At 39.8% G+C, this 20,961-nt stretch overlaps 1 protein-coding gene and 1 pseudogene across 1 annotated transcript in view; one reads left to right on the top strand and one right to left on the bottom strand.

The window, feature by feature from the left end:
• ANO2 (anoctamin 2) overlaps positions 1–20,961 on the top strand; it is a 227,064-nt gene that overhangs the window by 1,153 nt on the left and 204,950 nt on the right. The window contains exons 2-3 of the mRNA XM_020785745.3: positions 6,013–6,185; positions 20,013–20,402. Of these exons, the coding sequence (XP_020641404.3) occupies positions 6,013–6,185; positions 20,013–20,402 (563 nt within the window). The remainder of the gene's footprint in view (positions 1–6,012; positions 6,186–20,012; positions 20,403–20,961) is intronic.
• Positions 2,697–5,405, bottom strand: LOC110074993 (interferon regulatory factor 8 pseudogene; annotated as a pseudogene).

The following is a 20,961-nucleotide window of genomic DNA, read 5'->3' as shown; positions in this document are numbered from 1 at the left end:
ACACACTAAATGTAATTTTCCCACATTTGCACTAGCCAGACTCAATAGATACAGTTGTTCTCAGCATGCAGAAGACTAGGCTGCATTTAGCTGCTACATAGTTGTTGAAGTTGTTTTGTGCCATCAGGTTGTATCCATCTTTGTTAGTGTTTCCTCTCAGTGAGTTTTATTGGTTCAGCAGGGATTTCAGCGCAGGTCTCTTCAATCCTAGTCTGTCACGCTATTCACTATACCAAACTGGCAAAGGATGAAGAGAGACAGAAAAAGAGGTGGCAACTCTAATTTTGCACTACCATGATTCAACAGAAATTGAAGCAGATTTTTTAAGAAGTTAAGTACTCTTGGCATGGGTGGGTGATCTTATCAGTTTTGGGTTTCTCCAGCATTTGACTAATTAAATCTCAAGTTCTTTCCCCAATTAAACACCAAGATAGAATTCTGCCCCATCAGTAACAGGGGACAAACAATAGTACTACAACATTATTAAATTTGAATCTGTTTGGCTATGAAGGCCCTTCATTGGGGGCTCTCCATCTCCCCAAGAGTCAGGGCAGGATTCCCCAATGTACAGTTCATCTGTGGACTGGGGTGTTGGTGGTGGAGACCTGGACAATGCCCTTGAGGCCACAGGTGTAGTGATAGTGGAAATGAGATTTAAAGGCAAGAGCAAGGCAAGAGAAGAGGATGGATGCTGTGGACTGGGAGGATTCGAGACCCAAGAAGGCTCTTCAGCCAGCTGGGAGATCATCTGCCTCCGTGATCCTGACACCAGGCACTGGGTGGATTTTCTGGAACCTGAGGAGGCTGCCCGAGTTCACTGAGATGAACCCAGACACCAAAAGGCTCAAAGCCTCAAGAACCAGAGAGGGGAATGCCGCTGGCAGAGGAAGTGGCAGGGGCATAGTGCATAGGGTTTCTGCAGCAGAGAGCTTCCATTCAGTCCACTCAGAGCCAGCCCTCCTTCTCTACCTCCTCCTTCTGTGCCATGCTACACTGGAGAGCCTAGCCAGATCCGGGTAGAGTTCAGCTGTGCCTCTTGGGAGGAATACTACACCCGTGGGGAAGCTGCCACCAGTGAGGACTATGGAGTCAGAGCAGGGGAAGAAGTCCATGCTACATGCCTCCAGGGATAGTTGAGTATGTATATACAATAACTATGTCACGGCACTCCATGTCTGGTGTACCTAAGAAGTGTCCTGGAGCTGGTAGAGGAGGCAGGGTTTTGCTCCTCTAGTAAAAGACTGGAAAAGGGTTTTACCCAAAAGACTTTGGAGTGAAGCCACCTCCATGGTACCTCCAAGGTCTTAAGTTTTACAGTTTGGCCCTGTTGGCCCTTTGAAGAGTTCCATTGCTTGAAAAAAGTGACCCTTTGAGAGAAGCTAAGAGGGGCGAGGTGTCCCTGCTGGTCCTCCTTAATCTCTCAGTGGCCTTTCATACTGTCAACCACAGTATCCTTCTGGGGAGGCCCTCTGAGTTAGGGATTGGTGTCCTGGCTTTGTCCTGGCTCCAATTCTTCCTCAACAGCCATTCCCAGAGGGTGCAATTAGGAGGGATGGTCTCCACCCCTTGGATTCTCAACTGTGGATTGTCCCAGGAGTTGATCATCTCCCCATTGCTGTTTAACACCTATATGAGACTGATGGGGAGGTGATCTGGAGATTTGGAGTGACAAGTCATCAATTTGCTGATAACACACAGTTCTATCTTTCCTTCCACCCTTCTGTAGTGGATGTTGTCCCAATCCATTGTGTGCTGCCTGGCTTCTGTGTTTGAGTGGATGAAGGATAATAGACTGAGGCTGAACATGGATAAGATGGATGTCCTCTGGGTGGATGTTCCTGGTATCAATGGTGGGACTACTTTATCCACCAGGGATGAGGTGTGCAGCCTAAGCATTGTTCTGGACCCAGTGCTATCAATGGAGAACCAGACAACATCTGTGGTCCAATCCACCTATTTCCACCTTAGATGAATTGCACAATTGTGCCCTTACCTGGACACCTGGTTGCTCACCATGTTGGTAAATGCTCTAGTAGTTTCAAACTACTATAGTGCTCTTTATGGGGCGGGGGGCTTCTCTTGAGGCTGATGCACAAGCTCCAGCAGGTCCAGAATATGGCAGCCAGACTAGTGGGTACAGTGAATAGATACCAGCATATCTCCCCAACTTTGGCTGCATCATACCGATTACTTGTCCACTTTTGTGCTGACTTCAAGATGATGGTTTAACATAAAACCCTTGGTACCTGACAAAACACCTCTTTCTGACAAGAACTGCCCATCCTACTAGTTCATCCCATGTCTGAGAATGTTGACATTGAGGGAGGACCAAAGGGAGAGGACTAGGAGCTGGGCCTTCTTGATAGTTGCACCTAGACTCTGGAATCAACCAGCCCAGACATCCACCTGGCTCTCTCACTGATGACCTTTAAAATTTTTCTAAAAACTTGATTCTTTAGACCAGCATTTCCATTAGTGGAAACCCATTGAACATTTCAATTCTGAGTCAATTGTACCACCTTTCAAATATTTAATGCATAATGTGCAATTGTTAATTTGCAATTGTTTAATTATTGTTTTATTTCATGGGTCTCATATGTTGGTTTTACTTTACATTTGTAGTATTGTTTTATTGCTTGTTCATGTTGTGACCTACCCAGCATGACCTTAGGCTAGATGGGTGGCATACAAATTAATTAAATAAATAAATAATCTCTTCCAGATGGATTCATCTGTCCATTCTCAATCAGTATCAGTTTTAAACATACAGGAATATCATCTGGAAAGGCCTCCCCAAAACAAAGTGTAACGGTACTATTTGGGACATAGGCCTGATTATTACAGAACTGGTTTTTAAAGTGGATTATGTCAAAAATCCGGATCACCTTGTGATCCAAATTTGGTTTGTAGGACTGGTCTTTGTATATACCTTAGTGTTTCAATTCCAGTAGACTCTGCCTCTGCACAGACTCTCAGTAAAAATTTGTTGCTGTGTAGTAAGACAGCCTTCTCTAGTTATTCAAAAAGTTCCTTAGTTCCTTGTCTTTACAGATCATCTGTGATTGCATCTACTGATGGAAAGTGCATTTATTCAAGACTCTCCATAGGGTGAAGTGGTGCACCAGGGAAGATCCTCTAACCTTCAGGGTGAGAGGAGATAGTGCTGCTCACTAGCTTTCCTCCATAATAGAAATTGATTAACATCTAGCAGTATTCTGCATGAAATGGCTCATAATTAGTAAATCAAGGGGCAAAGTGGAGGTTGAGAGATAGTGCCACTAAATCAGGTAGCATCCATTTCATTTCTTCCTTTGGAACAATAGGGTAGACCTTGTATGACTCCGAAATCCTTAGTCGGGACTGGCCTGTTACTTCTGTAAAGCCAAGGCTCTTATTTAAAGTGCAATGAAGCCTAATCTTCCACACAGCTGGTTCAACTTTGTCACCTTCTCTGAAGTTCTCTGTAAATATTGACCAAGCTTTGGATATATACCTATCAATCTGTGGGTTAAATTCTTGACTACTAGCGTGTTTCCATGGGATATGGAACATGATATTTTCCTTATTCTCCCAGGATACATTCCACTATCAATTTGTTCAATTAGCCAGGATGTCAGCCACCTTTTTTTGTCTGGCTCACCCATCCTCCACAAAAGGGTATCATTCACTATAGCCAGTAGTAAAATCCTCCTTTGGGCTGAAATCTGAAGTAAAGCAATGCTGATTCTTCAGGCTGTGGAGGGTTATTTTGTTTCTCAGAGATCCCTTTGTTCTATGGTGTAATCTTGCTTCATGTTCTGCCTATTGTCCTTCTCTGTTCATTCCTCCTGCCTCTTCCTTTCTCATTCACAAACCTTATTCAGTCGCTACTATCGCTCCCAAACTTTCCTCCACTTAGCACTGTAGAATGTCTATTTTCTCTTACTTTTCTGCCTTACTTTTTTTTTTCCTTTCATAAACAGCCTGGTGCATGTGGATACTTAATTCTGCCATTTTGTCTTTCTTTTAAAAGTCCTTTAAATCCTTTACTTCTATTTGAGGCAGAAACTGTACAACATGTCCCAATTTTCATCTGCCCAGTTGAACAACAGTTTCTTTAATGTCTCTCTGAGCTTGGTAATCAATGGTCCCTTGATTAGCCCCACTTAATTTCAACTGCACTCTGTCCTTTGGCTCTCCAAATTCCTTTAAGACTGCATAGCTCTTTTGACAGCTGTTGTTACTGACATCGTTCTTAGAATCAAAGAATCATGAAGTTGGAAGGGGGCTATCAGGTCATCAAGTCCAACCCCCTGCTCAATTCAGGGATACAAATCAAAGCAGATCTGCCAGGTGGTTTTGTAAATTTTTCTTCAATGCCTCCAGTGCTGGAGCGCTTACCACCTCTTGAGATAATTGATTCCATTGCCATTCTGCTCTAATAGTCAGGACGTTTTTCCTGATATTGAACTGAAATCTGGCTTCCTGTAACTCGAACCTATTGTTGAGTGTCCTGCACTCTGCGCCTAGGTTCCCTCTAAAACGTGTGAATGTGCATGCGACTCTGCCTCCCTCCACACAACTTTCTTCATCCTCCACACAGTGATCATGTTCAACCCCTTTGGTTCCAGTTGTGAGAGAATCCTGCACATGGAGGACGTGGAGTTGCACATGCAGGAGTAAAGTTGTGTACATGAGAGGCGGAGCCCCACTCAGTGAGGCTGAAAATTAGAGGGTACATTCCTCTGAGATGCTCAAGAACAGATCCTGCTCTTCCTCTGAATGACTATTTGAAAAGTGCTATCATATCTCCCTCAGTCTTCTTTTCTCAAGGCTAAACATGCCCAATTCTTTCAGTTTTAATTTTATGCTTGTATCATAATCACCTGATTTTCTTCTATTTCTCTTCTCCCTTGGTCTATGCTTTTAGCTCGGGGGTTTGAGCAAAGTTACATCAGTGTCACGCAAATCTGACAAATTATTTTCTCAAAGAAAGGGATCTTCCATAACTTTGGGAAATACAAATTTCCCCATAAAAGAGGGAGATGCCTCTAAAACATGCCAGCAAAATAAGTTCATAAAAGTGTTTTTTTTTAAATCTATCCATGATGTCAGAAAATTTTGTCCTTTGAGAGTGTTCCTCAAAAGGGTGCCCCAGGGCATGGTATATACTGTAACTTTTCCTTAAGCTCTAGAAGACAAGCAAAGAATGGTGTAGATTTCAGTAGCAGCAATCCTTTCTCCTTTGAACAAATGCTTTGTGCAGTGTTGCTTCCTTTTGAAAAGTCATGCTGTAAAATTCAGTGAAGAGGGGGTTCCAGGTGAAGAAGAGAGAGAAAGGATACTATTGGAGGAAAAACAAATATGAGCTGCTCCTGAATTCTGAGCCTCACCCTGAGCCTCTTCTCATTAGGGGCATAGCTCATGCTACCTCATTTTTGTGCCTTTGAGAAATCTCTAGGTAGCTGGCAGTCTTCTGGCTCGTAATGGTGCCCTGATCTTCCCTGCTGCTGCAGTGATTCTGATGCTTCCAGAGCATAAAGGAATCTCTTCAGAATTCTGTAACATTTGTAACTACAGATCTGGAGAGTACAGTATGCAATTTATTCCCAAAGTTGTTGCTTTCCACAGAAAAGTGTTTTATTGTTTTTCACCATTGTCGCTTTGTGGAATAGTCCTTCCAGATTTTGTTCCCAGGCTTGCTATTTTATCTATCAGTTCTTTTTCTTGGTCACATTAGGAATCTGGCACCTTTTGCTTCTAATTCTCTACACATTTGGTTGCAAAGATGACCCCCTCCTTCTCCTCCACTTTTGATTTGAATGGAGCTGACACGTGAACAATAAATGTGGCAGTCCTATCAAATCTGGTTTATTTCTGATGAAAAGCTACAGACAGAACTTTCCTATCAGCTCAGTATAACTTTTCAGTGGAGCCAGTACACACAGGCAATGAGTCAAATGTAAGGACAGAGGTAATGAAATCCATAGAAATACTAAATAATTCTTATAATATTTTACCTTTATTTTTCAGATATGCCTTTAACTCCATTATATTCTACTCACGATATAAAATCCATCACAAACTCTGCATCAAAAGACAACAAAAAATATGTCACAGTTACTCAAAATTTGCATTCTGTTCATTTTGGGAGAGCCAATGGAGCCTCTGAATCCTCTGGCTGCAGACATCCTCACAGTAGCTCTGTAAGTAGAATAACTGGAACAGTCACCACATTGTTTGAAGTAATTATTAATTGCATTTTAAGAATACAATTGAATTTCATTCTGTTTTAATGTTTGCCATTTTATTGTATTTTAATCTGCTGTTATTTCATATTATTCAGTAAACTGCCTTGGGTCCCAGTTCTGCAAGAAAGGCAGCATATAAATGGGGGTGGGAGGACTAATTTCAGCTCAGCAACAAAATCACCTGAATTTCAGTTAGGGATATGAAGACCCCCTCAAAAAAAGTCAATCTATAATTTATTTATTCACCTACAGTGGTGCCTCGCAGAATGAGCGCACCATAGAGCGATGAATTCACTCTACGGTGATGCTTTTTCGATCGCTAATGTGATCGCAGAGTGATGGCCCCAATGGGTGGAAATCGCAGAGCGAAGGTCGGTAAGCAGTTCGCTTACCGACCTTCGCTTTGCGACCAGCTGATCAGCTGTTCTGCGGCAACAAAATGGCTGCCGGAAGCCCCAAAATGGCCACGTGCAGCGTTTTCGCACCCTCGTTAAGCGAGGGGAGGGCGCGAAAATGGCTGCCGGCCATTGAAAAACATTGCTGAACGGTGAGTAAATCAGCCGATTGGAACGCATTAAACTAAGTTTAATGCATTCCAATGGCTTTTTACTTTCCGCACAGTGATGTTTCACACAGCGAGGGTTAATCCAGGATGGATTAACCTCGCTGTGCGAGGCACCACTGTACTTACCTAGGCTGATTTGGGAAGACCACATAGAACTGGGCCGCAAATCATTATCTTTAACTATGAGTTTAGCTACTTTTGCTCAAGTGTTCCACCTGATCAGGAACGCCGAACAGCACGTTCACTTCATTTTTGGTGAAACTTGGTGTCAATGCAAAGATGCATGGAGCCTTCATTTTCAGTGAATTGTCAATAGTCCAAGTACATAACATTCCCCCAAAATTTTTTAGATGAATAGCAATGTGAAAAACTGCCACCTCCTCCTACGTCACCACTAGAGATGACAGGCCACGATCCTTTTCACACACACACACACACAGTACTTCGCTGCCACCAACCACACATAAACCTGACACTTCAGACTTATTGTGGATTTTAAAATAAAAATGAAGATTTATTGATTACAGAAATAAAAGGGTAATCACTGAATAAAAGAATCACTTATTAAACTATATTTCTCAGACCTTAACCTTGCACAGTTCTTGGTTACTTCACACAGTTACCTAACCTATACCTAACCCTCTCACTCTCCCACTAATTCCCCAACAACCACATCAACCTTCTCCCTCCTTGTACACCCCCCTTATATACACAAGCTCCACCCCATAAGACCCACCTCCTGCCTTGCCATAGGCCAGGAAACTCCAGCCTTAGCCAAGACAGGCAGGTGACGTCATGGCACATGTCACAGTCCAAGTACATAACATTCCCCCAAATTTTTTTAGGTGAATAGCAATGTGAAAAATTAAAATGCCTGAGGTAAGATATTGTTTATACGATCCGAAGAGAAACCAGAGTATGAGATAAAGATATTGTTAATAAAGATATTGTTAACATCTGTTGTTAATATAAAATGGAGGATGTGTTTTCAAGAATCGTATACCCTTGTAAACGATAGTAATAAGAAGCAGCAAAGTGGCCAACTCTCATTGAAATGCAATTACTACTCTGCATACTAAGCTGGATAGCTCAGTGGCCTTGGGCAAGCTGCACTGTCCCAGGCTACCCTCAGAAGAAGGAAATGGTAAACCACTTCTGATTATTTTCTACCTGGAAAATCCTGAAAAGCGTCACCATAAGTCAGAATTGACTTGATGGCACATTATTATTATTATTATTATTATTATTATTATTATTATTATTATTATTATTATTATTATTATTATTATTATTATTATTATTATTATTATTAGTAGTAGTAGTAGTAGTAGTAGTAGTAGTAGTAGTAGTAGTAGTAGTAGTAGTCCATCAAAATCTGAAGAATATTCAGATGTACCTCCTTCCTGGATGGCACAGAAACATTGTAGAGGTGTGCTTAGCTTGAGGAAATGGATTTCATCCACACAAGCTTGCTACTTATTTACTTTTTTAGTAGCCTCATAAAAGGTAACACCTGCTCTTGCATTTGTGCTACTTCAGGGTCTAATTGCTTCTCAAAAACAGAAGTCAGAAATAACACTATATGCCATCTTAATTTACATAACCGTTAACACTGTAGACAAACTAATTGACAGCTGAAATGTTGGTTAAAAATAACATCCACATGATTCTGGGCTGCTGCCATATCCCTTGGGAAACAGCAGTGGGGAGAATGAAGCCACATGGCATAGAAAAACTGCAAAGGACAATAGCAGATGACAGAGAAGCAGGATGGAGAAGTGATTGAAGGTGCTTGTGGAGTTGAGCAGGTCCAGGAAAAATGCAGAGGAGGAAAGGATATAAATATTTAAATAAATAAATAAGATTACCATGTGGCTATAAGAGAGCATCCGGAAACAGCACAGTCATCTAAGGACCCTGGTTACTTATAACAATGTCCTGGTGTGCGTGGGTGAGTGTCTGTAGACAAGGTTCTTTGCTACAAACGGAAACCTTGTTCGGGAAGGCTGCATGGCAAAGTTGAGCTAGAGACCATGGGGATGGCCTAACAGTTTCACGCTGCCTGCCAGCGCGTTTAGCAGTCCTCCGAACTTGAAACACTGCTTTAAAAAATTGTCATACAAATGGAAATTGTACCTCTTATTGCCTCCAAGAAGTGAGACTTATCTTTAAAACATGGCATAGTTCCTCTGTGCCTTTAAAAAGTTATGTTGTTATGCCTTTCCATCAATGAGTTTCAAGTGGGATGTAATTTTCTTCCCCTGCTCTGACTTCATCCTCATAGTAACAATTCTGTTCTTAAATTACAAACTATAGCAACCATTGTTAACTGTTAAGAACCAATAATGACAATCTACCTTTGAGATTTTTGAGATCTCTAAAGATTAATGAAAGCAATTAAACCTTTTCAACTTTTTGTTTTTTTATATAACAAAATAAACAAAAATCAACATAAACAAAATAAAGTAATAGTGCACCCCTCACCCCAGATATGTGTGTGTGTGTGTGTGTGTGTGTGTGTGTGTGTACTTTTTACAACAGTGTTCCATTCATCTTTCATTTCCAGATTTCATTGTGCCATTTGTGTGATTGAAAAATCCAATTCTTCTTCCAGTTTTTTGGTATAAGTAATTGAACAGCTGTTATCATATTTGAAATAATTTCTGTTTTTTCAGTTATATCATGATTATCTATTAACAATAATAACGCTATTTATTCTTGATGATGCTTCAAAGTTGACTTCCAATATTTCTCTAATTTCTATAAAAACATCCCTCCAAACCCTTTGTATTACTTTACATTCCCACCATACACAACAGGTATGTACCCAAGTCTTTAGTACATCTCCAGCACATCTTGGAATATTTAGAATCTATTTTATTTAGTTTTGTCAGTGTTAAGACCATCTCCAAATTGTTTTATAATCATTTTCTTTTATTCTTACTGATATGTTTTTAAAAATGTTCCATTCCTCTTTATCTATTTTTTCCTAAATCTACCTCCAATATTATTTTTAACTCTCCTAAGTGATTTACTGATTTACCTCTTCTGTCAATATTCGATAAATATTACTAATTCACCCTTTCCCCTTTTTTCCGTTCATCTCATTTGCCATATCCTTCATGATATGTCCAAACTGTGTCAATTGTCAATCCTCCCATTTATATATCTGTTTTTTGTTTACATTTGTCAATCAATTCCTTTATCCCACATCCTGGAAAATTCTTTAACTCAACCACCAATGTTAAAGGGGAGATTCCAGGACATAAAAACCTGTCTCCATTTATTATAGATCTCAAGTACATTCTTTGTAAAAGGATTCTGAGTCTTTTTTATGATTCTTTTAATGTTCTTTTATACCAATATGTCTCTTGTGGGTCTTCCAATTGGTATAATTTCTGTAATTCAATGCCACTCCATATTATTTCATAACTTTGTACTATAATATCTAGGATGATTCTCAATTGATTTGCTATGTAATAATTACTAATGTTTGGTAATCCCAACCTTTTCAATTTATATCCCAAATTCTGCCATGAAATGGCAGAGTGCAGTTTAACTGCTGAAACTTATTGATACTATCTTTAAGTCATGTGTAATATTTGTGCATAATACTTTACAAGTAAAGGTTTTACTAACTTTATTGATGTGTTAACAAAAATGATGATGCCTTGTTCATCTCATGCCACTTATTGTAATAAATTGTAATACTAAGGAGAGAGTTTTTGATGTGGCTATGCAGAACCATAAAAAATTATCTGGCTCAGTGGAGACCAGGAACAGAGGTAACACACTGAGTGGTCTTGTTTAAATTGATTGCAAGTTTAACAAAAACGGAAAGCAAGTAAAATAACAGCATAGAATTGGGTGTAGAAAAAAGAAAGAGAAAAAGGCTTCTCTTTCAAACATGATGTAGATCTTTATACACTTAACCAGCACAATACTTTGACACTCCCCAGTCTGTTATGTCAGAAGGGTTCTCCTCCAACCAAAGGAGAGTGGGAATACATAAAACTGTTTATGTAAAACTAGATATACAGTTCAAACTCTGTGTAAGAGAGAAAAGGGCAGGGTGGGGATGGCTCTATAGTAGACATTGGGACAAATATAAAAAGGAATCGGGATATTCAGTGAATATCCCTGATTTGTCAGATGTTCGTTGCTTCTCAGAGACCCTGAAAAATACAAGACAATAAATATAACCCTTCAATATGCGTCCCTTCATCTATCCCTATCTGTTTGTGCCCCTGTGCATCAGCTGTTCCTCAGGGGCATAAGCAGAGAGGGATTTTCCCTTTGGGCAGCTTGCTAAAGCCTGCCCAAAGGGAATCCCACCCCAGGGGCTGCAGGGTGGCTTGGGTCCCCCCTTTCCTTCTCTTCCTATGCCTGCATGCCATAGGAAGAGGAGGGAAGGGATCAAAGCGATCCCCCAGAGAAGGAAAGGGGGACCCAAGTCATCCTGCAGCCCTGCTGCCTTCCTTATGTACATTTAACTCCAGGTGGGGGGGGGAGGATGAGTCTCCCTGCAGGGCTGCCAAGTAGCCAGCTGATCGGGTACAGAGTGGCACTCTGGACACAACTGGAAGGATGAGCGGGCTTGCCACCACTGCCAAATGTGAGAGTGAACGGTCTGGCCCCAGGGACCAAAGCCTTATTAAGTCTAGCTGCACAGGCAACTCTTTTCCTTGGAGAACAACATCTTTTCATCATTCCAGTCTTTCTTTGTACCATGGAATTGCTCTGTGCTGCCTCTTTGTTTCTGAATTCCAATTTAGTTAGATGTTCTGAAATTACTATATGTTGACAGAGTGTGGAAATTTGTTAGGCTAAAAAACACCCCAAACTATGCAGCGGATAAAAGTTCAGGGACCTACAGAGCATAATGAACTTCAAGTCTACTGCTCAGCTCTCTTCAGCTAGTACTCACTGCTTCAATAATTCACTCAGAGACTCTGGTAAGAAAAAACAGTAAATTTACTCACATTTACTCACATTTCTTCATAGATAAAAAAGAAATAGCATTCTGTAGAAAAATATCTGGTTAAATCAACAGAGTTTAATTGATTCAATAGTTATGAATCAAAAACCTGTGACTTGCCTCTGTATTTGCCCTGTCTTAAATGGTAGCACAGAAGAAGCAAGGTTTCCTTGCCTTTGAAGGACAAGCTGCACCCACCAAAATTCCTTCTTCAACACCATAATTAAGGAATAAAAATTACTACCTGCCTTCGTATTTTATCACACAAAGACTTAGTTTCTCAATCACCACTTCTGAGCATCTCTTTATTATCAAAAATTGTGCTAGGCACTGTGAAAAGAAATTAGCTACAATATTTCACAGTATGCCCTAGCCATTAGGGTGAACAGATGTAGAGGAGGACAGGTTTCAATTATGACATATGGGGGATTTTTGAGCAGGTGTGACTTTTCTGACCTTTGTATGACAAGCCACACCTGCTGCAAATCTACATTAGAGTAATTTTTCGTAAACTGCAGATCTTCACATTATATTGACTCATTCTCACATTAGATAGCTTAATTCTCCATGTTGTTGTTTAGTCGTTAAGTCGTGTCCGACTCTTCGTGTCCCCATGGACAAGAGCACACCAGGTGCTCCTGTCTTCCACTGCCTCCTGGAGTTTGGGCAAATTCATGGACATGTCCAAATACTTTACTGGAGCTATCGAAAATCATAGGTACTTTGTTTCAAGAAGTATACATTTGCCTACTTCAAAATAATCAGAGGTAATATGATTTTGATGTGATTCCTCCATAATATTTTCTTAAACTTCAGAAACTAAGTTCTGTAGGCATATAGAGTTTTTTTTTTAAACTCACAATAATTTAAAGCTTGGTTTGTACTCGAGAATCCTAGCAGGGACTTTTTACTTGCTGTCTGGAAGCAAATGAATTTTATGCCATTTGCCTTCTGCCTGTGTGGCTGGCTATATGTCGGGATTTCAGAGTTTGAGGGGGCCGTACTTTCAATTAGCTATAGCCAGGACTGTAACATTAAGGGGATGGATAAGGGAGTAAAGAACACAAGGAATGATCTCACATAGGCCATTGTAGCTTCCTGTCCCTATATGTGAAAGAAGGGAACAATAAAAGAGTTTACCGAATTTACATGACAAAATGTAACTTTTTTTCAGTCAAAAGGCTAAAAAAAATAAATGCCAGTAAGGGCAAAGCATCAGATTTAAGGATGTATTACAAATGGTCAAGATATATATACCATGTAACATATTTAGTCACAGCAGCTACCCTGCTTGCTTTTTATTATTATATTGTTCGCCAACCCATTAACTGAATGACAGTTTCATCTACCAAACGACAGTTGGCCCCCTCCCCCATTTTATTTACACTTGCCATCTGAAAAACGGTGGGTACTCTGAGACTGCTACTGGGTAGAGTGGGCGGCATATAAATAAAATAAATAAATAAATAAAATAAATAAATTACCAGCATCACTGCCGCATCAGTCTGTTGTGATCAGTGATATGAACGCTCTTTATTCAGTAGTAACATTCATTGAGTCCGGCTAGGATTGCTGTCTGTTTAGCGTGCTTTGAATTGCAAAGAGGCAGCCCAGCACTATGCATATTCTGAAGTAAGTCACAGCAAGCACAAATAAATATGCCGTAAAATCCAGACCTCAGTCTTTAAAACTACAATATCTTATGCCTTCCTGAATCTTCAGTGAGGGAGAAACAACTGAGTCTTGCTTGCCTTATGTGCATTATAAACACATGCTTCCAAAGTTGTAGGTGCAGCTGTTTCTTTCTCTTTGTAGGTGCAGCTGCTTCTTTCTCCTTGGAGTTGCTATGGTGACTTCTCAGGTAGCAGCTACTGGGATAAGGCCCCTAGGTACTTGAGATGATAAAGAGCACAACATCTAGCCATACCAGTCTCGTTGTCTTTCCTTTGGATTCTGTGTGCCTTTTTAAGCTTCAACAAAAGAAGCCATGGAAGTTGGAGGCAGCTTTGTCTAGAGGTGGCTAATGGATTTCCTTGAGTTCCTACCTGGACCAGCAACTAGGAAGGGGTGACATCAGTACCTGTGGGGTGTACTGTGTGCTTGCTTCTGAAGGAGTAGATTGGAAGCCTCAGCCTAGACGTTTTCTCTCTGGCAGAGATGGACCCAGAAAGTTTGCATGGACTGCCTGTGAGTACAGCTTAAAAATGACACATTGGGGATGCCCATCAGTATACCCACAGTCGTGCAGTTTGAGTTTAAGTAAACAAACATTCTGCAGTCTGTTTCTCTACCAAATAAAGTATCAATTCTGCAATCTTCACATAAGGGAGATTAAAGAGATTTTCATTTATTTGATTTGCTTAACTGCTTTTCCTTTTCCCAGTGATTGTGAGGGATGGTAGGTTTTGCAGGGGTCTAAAAGCTCAGTCCCTAGCAATTAAAAAAAACATTTAAATCCTTTGGAAATCACACCAATCACTGTCTGCAAATGTTGTTTGCCTACTTGATGCAACCAGAATGTTTATACTCATGCAGAAACTGTACAGTATACACAGCTTTGAGTATGCCATCCCTATATGGCATGTGGGTATATCCATCTGTTGGGTTTGGTGAATGATAGGCATAAGGCAGATGTAGAATGGATGGGTTTTAATAATAATAATAATAATAATAATAATAATAATAATAATAATAATAATAATAATAATAATAATAATAATAATAATAATAATAATAATAATAATAATAATAATAATAATAATAATAATTTTTAAAAGGAATGCAAATGTAAGGTAGATCCCTTGTGGTTAAATGTGACAATTATGTGTGGCTCTTGAATACAATGCACTCTGAAAAAAGGAGCTATTGGTGTATAGGCATGGAAGAATGGGAGGACTAAAAATAATGTAATGCAAGAATGAATGAAATTCTACCTTTGGTGAAGGTGAAATGTTTAACAAGAATCTGCTTGAGGGGATAGAGAAAGTAAGAAAGCATATGGTTTTCTATTTCCATGCAGCTGCCAGGGGTGATATAAAGCAAAACATGTTCATTTGTTTAAAATGATGCAAGACTTCAAGCAAAATAAGAGCTGAGGCATAAGAAGCTGCCTAAGAAATCTTACAATTTACATTTCAGTAATGAATGGTTAGAAAGAGGGGAAGGAAAAAAGAAGGGAATAGGATAATGAATCTACATCAATACAATTAGACCTACGTAGGCCTTATTTCCGTCTGGGGTGAAAACAATATTAAGTGCTTTTTGGATAAGGCATGTGAAAGAAAGACATGCCATATAGAAATATTTATAAAAACAGACATGAAAGTTGAATGAATTACCACCTCATTTGCATGTTGCTGCTCAACAGGACATTCCTAGGGAGGCTTGTTTACAAGGGCACCTCTCCCAAGGCAGTAATGTCTTCACTCACTATTCCCTTGCTCTTATCTAGAAATTCACAGCAATTGAAGCAAGATTAAAATTAATGTTGTAGCCAGATAGAGGAACTTGTCTTTCGTTATTTGCTTTCCCATTTTAGCCATATACAAAATGCTCATTACTCTTTCATTGAGTGATGATGAGACCAGCTGAAATGGCTTCTCATCCACATCTTCTTTTTGCTGTATGCAGAATCTTGACTTACACAAATCCTAGAGGACCCTTCCATCCTTTAGAAGTGGAATGGGGAATAGGGGACACTTCATAACTCCAGGCATACAGAACTGTGCACTTTTGATCTGGACCTTGCTGAGTTGGGAAGCTGATATTTGATACCCCATGCTTTGCTCGAAGGTTCATGCAATAGAGTTGGAAGCTACAATCTTAATAACTTTAATCAATGAATTAATCACCTAGAATTTAGCTGATTAATTGGAGACAGTAAATATTCAGTATATTCTAAATTGCCCTTTTTGGGACTACAATGTATTTCTTTTACTACCCTTTTCCCAGGTAGAGTTGAAGAAGTAATCATGTTAGTCTATGCAAGCATATCAGGAAAAACAGAAGCAAGGAAAACAAAAACAACCAAGATACACAAATGCTGTGGCAGCCTAAAGACTAAATTCTACATCTTAATGTGAACTTTCATGGACCAAGTCCACTTCCTCAGACACTGAGCTTTTGTGAGCTTTTGTGGATAAAGTCTACTTCCTCAGTGTCTGCAGACACTGAGGAAGTAGACTTTATCCACAAAAGCTCACATTAAAATATGGCAGTTTTTAAGGTGCCACAACATTTTTGTCTCTTCTTTCTTTCTTTCTTTCTTTCTTTCTTTCTTTCTTTCTTTCTTTCTTTCTTTCTTTCTTTCTTTCTTTCTTTCTTTCTTTCTTTCTTTCTTTCTTTCTTTCTTTCTTTCTTTCTTTCTTTCTTTCTTTCTTTGCTCTTTTTTCTGGTTTGTTTGTTTGGGTTATTATTATTTTTATCTATTTTAAAATGTATATTAATATCTAGCTTGAACATTCACACTTGTAGCCTTACCATGTTTAAGAAATATCTAAGGCCACATCAGTCTGCACATATCTGTACCTATAAGGCATTCAGGACATAAAAGTGAACAGAATGACAATTTAATTCCTGCTGTTCCAGATTAGACAACACTCCCTCCATAGTTATTTTAAGGGTGATTCTTAAAAAGGGGTTAATCACTGCTTTTGTGATAACTTGAATGAATGTTTTCCTGGTGTTTCAAACATGTAATAATGCTATGAACACTTATTTCAGAGTAAACTCCATTGAATACATGGATGTTCATTCTCTTGGCTTAGTTGTGGCCCCATCTTGGTCAGGAAAGACTTTCGACCATTCCTATCATGCGATTTTTGATTTCTTCATCCTAAATTAGCTAGGGCAAGCAAAAAATGCTCTAGTATTCCATGACTAAGTATCCTTGGGATAACTTAATGAATAGGTTTTCTCACAACTGGAATTTGGAATTTCATCAGGTATAATTAGCAATTATCTAGACAGAAATATCTTTGCATGTGCATTAAAAAACAACTAAGGTACCATTTATGGTGCTTCAAAGAAGTTGATGAGGTTCTTCTTCCCTCATTATTTCTCCCATTGATTGATAATCAGCTGCAACAATCTGTTTTACTTTTCATAATATGACTTTTGTTATATGACTTTCTTTCCATTATTCTAACTTTCTGTGTTTCTTGATTTTTTGGTCTTCATTCATTGTAGTATTTCTTGACAGTTCATGTTCTCAGTACATGAAGTTCTTAGTGTCCTATGAGAATTCCATATTTCAAATGTTTCTGTCCTTTCATTCTAGCCTGTATTACAGTCCATGATTCCATGCTATATAGTAGAACCAAGAATATATGGCACTGTACATTCTCAAGGTTTTTTTTTTTTTTTTTTTTTTTTTTTTTTTTTTTTTGCTAATTACATATTTCATCTTAAGCAAGCTATTCTTGGCTGTTTGTGTTCTAACATTTATAAGGCCATGATTCTCAGGGTCAATTTAGCAAAATTCAGAGGTACTTCCACACATTCCATATTTACATTTTTGAATTTTAATTCCATTTCCTTGGATGCTTACTTTCTACTGCTTGCCATGAACTTGATTTTCTTCACATTCATTTTTAGATTGACTTCATTATTTCACTGATTTTAACAAGCATCCGTTGTAGACCATCCAAATAATAAATTTGTGATGGTCGATAATCATCATTATCATCTTAGAACTGCAGAGATGGGATGGACCCTATGGATTATCAATTCCAGCTCCTGTCTGGGAGGCCCAGTGGGGAATCAGACTCTCAACATATCTAAACCACTGAGCTATCCAGCATTTATCTGTTGATACTCTCTTTGTTGAAAATAGTACAATCATTTGCATCAGCAAGTAAGTCTGACTATGTTCTTGGAGTACAGAAGCATTACTCCTCGTCGTTTCTCTGTCTTCTAATCTTCACCTTTCATTCCAGTTATTGCCAATACAAGTTGCCAATAGGAATAGTAGGGTTACTACATGCCTAGCAGACTTTCCAGCTACTTAAAAACAATAGGTAGTTGATTAAAATAATAGAGGGATCCACCAGACAATGGAAGGGTAACTGATTATTGGCTTTCAGGACCAACAGGATCTAGTGTGCCATTTGCTTTTAAAATTCCTCTTTCTGTGCTGTATTACTGGATTCATAAGAGAAGAAATATTACTTTTTCCTTTTTACCAAAAGCATCCCCTTGGAAGACCCCTCCAAAATTGCTGCAAGACTTCTGTTCTAGAGATGGCTGGAACTTTGAACTGGAATCATTCCATTAAGCTTTGGGGGGTACATTCTGACATTCTCTTGTACAATGCTACTCATACCACTGGTCACAAAGTTTAGAGCACTGGTTCTTAACCTTGGGTTACTCAGGAGTTTTGGACTGCAACTCCCAGAAGCCTTCACCACCAGCTGTCCTGACTGGGGTTTCTGGGAGTTGCAGTTCAAAAGCATCCAAGTAACAAAGGTTAAGAACCACTGCTCTAGACCACTGGTTCTAAACCTTGGGTTACTCAGGAGTTTTGGACTGCAACTCCCAGAAGCCTTCACCACCAACTGTGCTGGCTGGGGTTTCTGGGAGCTGCAGTTCAAAAACATCCGAGTAACAAAGGTTAAGAACCACCGGTTTAGAGAACAGACCAATCTTATAGACATTACTTCCATGCTTGTTTCTAAGTGCTCAGAAGCATGTGAGTGGATTACGCGGACCTTGGTTTGATCCAATGCTGAATTTTTTCATGTGGCAGGGGTAGGGGTGGGGATCTCCTCTGCAGTTCATGTTTGTCTATCTAATTTCATGATATTGTTTGCACAAATGTTTTTTGCAGAACACTCCCTTTCTGTTTGTGGCATCAAACTGTATTAAATTGCTTAGGCTAAGCTCCATTTACAGTGGTGCCTCGCACAACGATGTTAATTGGTTCAAAAAAAAAAACGTTCTGTGAAAACATTGTTCTGTGAAACACCATTTCCCATAGAGATGCATTGAAAACCAGATAATCCCTTCCAATTGGAACGGATTGCCGTCCTTAAGCGAAAATCCCCACAGGAAACATCGTTGTGTGAAACAATGCATCCACCATTCAAATGCATTGAGTAGGCTTCAAGGCATCTCAATGGGAGAGAAAAAAATTCACCAAAAATTAACGAAGACTCAGAACAAAGCCAGATTAAGTTTGCAAAGGTTTCACAAGCTGCACTAACGAGTCCAAGCATTTAAAACAGTTTCTGAGTCTTCGTTAATTTTTGGTAAAAAAATTTCCCCATTGAGATGCATAGACCCCCCCAACCAAGAAGCAGCATGGCAGCAGTTAAAATTTTTTTAAAATCAGATTTGAACTTGGGCATCCAAATCCCACAGGCAGGCATGGCCACAAGAGAACAGCAACCATTTCCTTGCAGAATTCCACACACACAAAGCATAACCCCCCCCCCCCAAACCAAGAAGCAACATGCAGGAAAAAAAAAATAAAATTAAGTTTGAACTTGGGCTTTCAAATACCACACAAATCCACAGAAACCCCCAGCCAAAAAACCCCCTGCAATTTCCCCAATGAAAAAAACCCCATAACCAAAGCCAGACAGACCCAAATTCCCCCTTGCAAAAATCATCAGAGTTTTACAATACAGTACAGTACAGATACACTGTAAAACCCACCACCCACCCAGGAGCAGAAATGCAAGCTTACCTTTGAAAGTTCTCCAGCACAGAAAGCACCCACAATACAGAGCAAAGAGGCAAAGCCAACCTTTGAACTGCATGTGGGAAAGTAAACCCAGGATGCATGGGGAAGGTTTTTTATCCCTTCCCTGCACAGGCGCAATGCATCCTGGGTACAGGCAGTTAGAAGAACAAATTAGCATTGCCAAACAGCCACCTTTCCCGCTCTTTTTTGAAAACATTGTTAAGTGAAACAGGGGACCCAAAATGCAATCGTTCTGTGAAGCATGGTCCCAAAATCGTTGTGTGAAAATTCCCCATAGGAAACATCGTTGTGTGAGGTGGCAAATTTTTCAGAAAAAGCCATCGTTGTGTGAATTTATCATTGTGTGAGGCACTCGTTGTGCGAGGCACCACTGTACTTCCTTCCTCCACGTACAACTTGTTAATTCTTGCATATATTGCACACATACGTAGTATGTCAACCTGGGCTGATGGGCTGGGAAATTCTGAATGCTTCTGCTCTCTTTTGTCTTAGGATTTTTCTTCTAGTAAGCGTCTTTGAACTTTTTTCCCCCAGGTTATTAACAATTATCTGGATGGAGTTCAAGTAGGCTACCCAGAAAGGACCACACCAGGAGGGATGCATTTCCAAGACTGCAAGAGGAAAGTGGACTATGTCTTAGCTTATCATTACCGAAAGCGTACTTCACAACCTGGTGATGGTTCTCCAGGCCCCTTGCGTAGAGCTGGATCTTTGGCTATTATTTCTAATGGGGACACTGCCAAAAACCAACCTGAACAACAACAAGAGCAGCATCAGCAACATGGCCAAGATATGCACAGTCTGGATGCTGAGGTCATTGATTTGGGTCCATTGGATGCTTTAGAGGAAGCAAAACAGGAGCAGAGGAATGAATTTGAACACAACCTGGTGGAAGCTGGTTTGGAGATAGAAAAGGATGTGGAGGTAAGAAGACAGGGGACAGCCTCAGGACATATTGTGTTTCTGCCTAGAAAGTGTTGCTTTGGTTTAATAAACAGAGGAAGGTTTTGCCTCAGTTGCTACAGTCAATCAATGTGGCCTCATTGCTTTAGGCATATGGAAGTAGTGTTTGAGTGGGGTACTCTATGACCATGCTGTATCACATGATTTCTCTGCTTTTAACAGATTATGCTAGGGATTCGATTGATCCAATATGGCGTCCACATTGAGTGTGCAGGGTTGTGGTGCCTCTGCTTCCAACTGGGTGCTGCCCTCACAGTGTAGGGGATCAGAGAGAAGTGTATCAATTTGCTGGCAAGGTCACCCGTATGTAAACAAATTTTAATGTATGAACTGAGACTACATAGGTTCGCATTATATGAGATGCACAGATCAGATTTATTCCAGTTTTGAGGCCTCTAGTGTTGTGTCGTAATGTGGAGACACCTCCCTTGCTCCCTTTTAGGAAACAAGGATCTCTGCCCCCTCCCCCGTTTTTTCTTAACTAACCACTATAGAATAAAATTACTGGCCAGTAACCACC

This window comes from Pogona vitticeps, chromosome 5 (genome assembly GCF_051106095.1).
Source record: "Pogona vitticeps strain Pit_001003342236 chromosome 5, PviZW2.1, whole genome shotgun sequence".
Taxonomy (NCBI): Eukaryota; Metazoa; Chordata; class Lepidosauria; order Squamata; family Agamidae; genus Pogona; species Pogona vitticeps.
The sequence above is the reverse complement of the archived record's forward strand: the minus strand, read 5'-3'. Positions and strand labels throughout refer to the sequence as shown.